Below are 2,947 nucleotides of genomic sequence, written 5' to 3'. Positions count from 1 at the left end.
TGCTCGGTAAAAAACCGTTTACCCGTTATATGAGATGCTACTTACACGGTTGGTTATTCAACAGTATTTCTGAAGTGTTACACCTGCAAAGAAAAAGAGGTATATTAGCCAAAACATTATTCTCTGTTATCATTATATGAAAGCTCACCTACAATAATTCCATTTGCCGATGTTGGTTGATTAGTCCGTCAGGAACATTCCTGCGACGTAAAGCCAAACTAAATGTGCTTCTTCTTCGCTTCCTGGAGGTTGTTCCTCCCAATAATGCAGATTTCTATGCCTGCTTAAATTGTTTCATATTTTCACACACTTTCAGCCAAAGTTTCCAAACGATCACTGCTGATTGTTTAGCATGGATTGCAGGCACAAGGCGGGACACTATCTGCTGGAACCGGAAGCTATCCCCTCAACTTCTCCTCTATGTCTTGTATGAACAACCACTCCACACCAATTGTACTTCCGCTCAAGCAAAGTTCGGAAGTGACCTGGGACATGCTGTCCTACAGTTGCACCTGACGGATTTCACTGCACCAATTTGTTCACACCCGTTGTATTCGCACTGCGACGCATTATTCTCCCGCCCCGGGAAGTTTTCTTCCTGAATCGGAATCGGAAGTCCTACGCACTTGGCGTATTTCACATTTTCCGACGCGAGTCAAACCACGAACGATGTTATATGGGGAACGCACAAGATCGCCAGCCACACGGGATAGTACGAGCGTTCGATCGTATGGAGCACCACCAAAACGGCCTTCGTTTATTTGTGGACGAGAGCGAGGCGGAAATGTTACAAGAGGCAAAAAGACGTTCAGTGCCTCAGCACGAAAAACATCACCGCTGGTTTTATGGATATTTACTGAAAAACCTCGATTATCCGGGGTCCCGGATTGACGGATGGCACGAACTATAGAAAATGGCGATTTGACATTGATTTGGAAGCTCCGAGATGTTTATGTCGTCCGGTTGAGTACTCCCATATTTGTTCGGCACGTGCTGAACAAATTCACATTCCACGCTTTTGAAATAACCGTTGTTATCCGCAAGTGAGCATTTGAATAAACGAAGTTGAATTTTACTTTTACCGAACTGTACATATTCAAATGCATTACAAACCATTAATAAGTGCTATCATAGCTTTCGATTAAGAATGCCTAGATGAAAAACTGTGAATAATCATTTTAATGCGTTTTATTTCTCATTTCACAAATACTTAAACTTAATTTGGCAACCATGCTATTGCTTCCCTAAATACCCTACAAGGTACGCAGCTCTAAACACGATACACAGATAGTGACAAAAAAAATACAATATTCAGTTTCAAAAGAAAAGAAAGTGACTAGAGAGTTGATGAAAAATCTTAATCACACTACAGGCTTTGGAAATCTTAAACTAGTAGTTTGCAAATCGTTACATTCGTAGCATTACACACCACACGCGACTAGAAAGGGCTGGATAGCTCTCTGGGAGTTTAAGGATTCTGACTGGGAGCAGGCGGAGGCGGTGGCGGTGGTTGACTTGTCGTACTGGTTGAAGAAGTTCCACCGACCTGCTGGAGGGTTAGATCCTGATGGGGAGCTTGCAGCAGTTGCTGCAGCTTGAGGGCCGAAGGCATCGTGCGTAAATCCACCGTTGGGATACTGGCACCGGCAGCACTCTGTATGTACGCTAGCAGTCTGCAATGGAAAACATAGTCGGAAGTAAGCAACACAGCATATACCATCGCCCTGTGTCGTAGTGAACCTTCTGAGCTCATCCAAGGCATTCGCCTGCATGAGAATGTAGTTCTTCGCCAGCAGCAGCGTGGCAATCTTGGAAAGTTTGCGCACCGAGGGCGAATGTGCGTAGGGTATAACGCTACGCAGCTCGTCCAGTGCGTCGTTCAGATCGTGCATTCTTCGACGTTCGCGTGCGTTAATGTTCAGTCGGACTGATTTCCCCTGCCGGTTTTTCTGCTTTCCGGTGCCACCTGGCGGGACGGATGCGTGATGATGGGGCGGTGGGCTAAAAAGATTTCATATTGGTTAGAAGGAGGGCCACAAGAGGGGTGCTTGTTGCATGCAGAATCGCTACCTTTCAGAGCTTCCTGAGGGACGATTTTCATCCGTATGGATGGAAGAGGATGCGTGCGGCTGGGCGTAGAATCCACCGAGGCCCACCGTACCGAGTGGAGTTCTGCGGCCTGGTACACTTTGCGGCGGACTCGGCGTAGGTTCCGGCGGGTGGCTATGGACACCATGGGAAGCCGGCGGCCCTAGATGGAAATTGAAAGGGTTGTGCGGTGGATCCATCCCCTGGCAAGCCTGAAAGAACAACGTAGAATACTTGTTGATTGGTATGAAATGCAAACAGAACTTGTAAGTCCCAAACACAACAGCAAACGCAAAACACGTTTTCTTTTCAACTGACAGTTGACGACATTTTAAAAGCCTCGTAGAGAGTGCTTCATAAAAGCCAAGCTAGATGGCGCTTCAAGCACACGTGCTTGAGCTTTCCTTTCGATATCCTTGCTGAAGAGTTCTTGGGTGGTTTTCCACGGGTGGTTGTTGAGAGAAAAGGGGATGTACAAATCATCACCCAACGAAAGGCGTCAGAACTAATTGAAAATAATTTCTCACTTGACGGTTTCCCATTTATGTCCGGAACTTGTTTACCTTCACCTTGAACGTGCTGACGGGGTTGTTGAAATTCTTTCAGCCGGATTCACGCACAATTAGGATTGATGATGGTTATTTGAGAGTTTGTTTTGCGAAAATCGCCCACCGATACGACAGGATACGCATCAGCAGACTGGATTGGTGAGTCACTGCCTGGCCCGACACATCCGTCCCACTGATGGAGAGCACCACATTAAAGGGCAACGCGCTAACCAAACCACTAACAACAGCCCAACCGTGCTTTGGCGAGCGTCTTGAACTGGCAGTGCACTGGCCAATTAAGATCGAATATG

At 46.6% G+C, this 2,947-nt stretch overlaps 1 protein-coding gene across 1 annotated transcript; it reads right to left on the bottom strand.

Annotated features, from left to right (window-relative positions):
• Positions 1–1,468: 1,468 nt before the first annotated feature.
• Positions 1,469–2,288, bottom strand: LOC128713549 (class E basic helix-loop-helix protein 23). Its single transcript, XM_053808409.1, has 3 exons — positions 2,071–2,288; positions 1,741–2,001; positions 1,469–1,673 (listed from the first exon to the last, which is right to left on the bottom strand). The coding sequence occupies exons 1-3, from the start codon at positions 2,286–2,288 to the stop codon at positions 1,469–1,471; spliced, it is 684 nt and encodes a 227-aa protein (XP_053664384.1).
• Positions 2,289–2,947: the final 659 nt, after the last annotated feature.

The sequence above is a fragment of the Anopheles marshallii genome, chromosome 3 (assembly GCF_943734725.1).
Source record: "Anopheles marshallii chromosome 3, idAnoMarsDA_429_01, whole genome shotgun sequence".
Classification (NCBI taxonomy): domain Eukaryota; kingdom Metazoa; phylum Arthropoda; class Insecta; order Diptera; family Culicidae; genus Anopheles; species Anopheles marshallii.
This window is presented reverse-complemented; position numbering and strand designations above follow the sequence as displayed.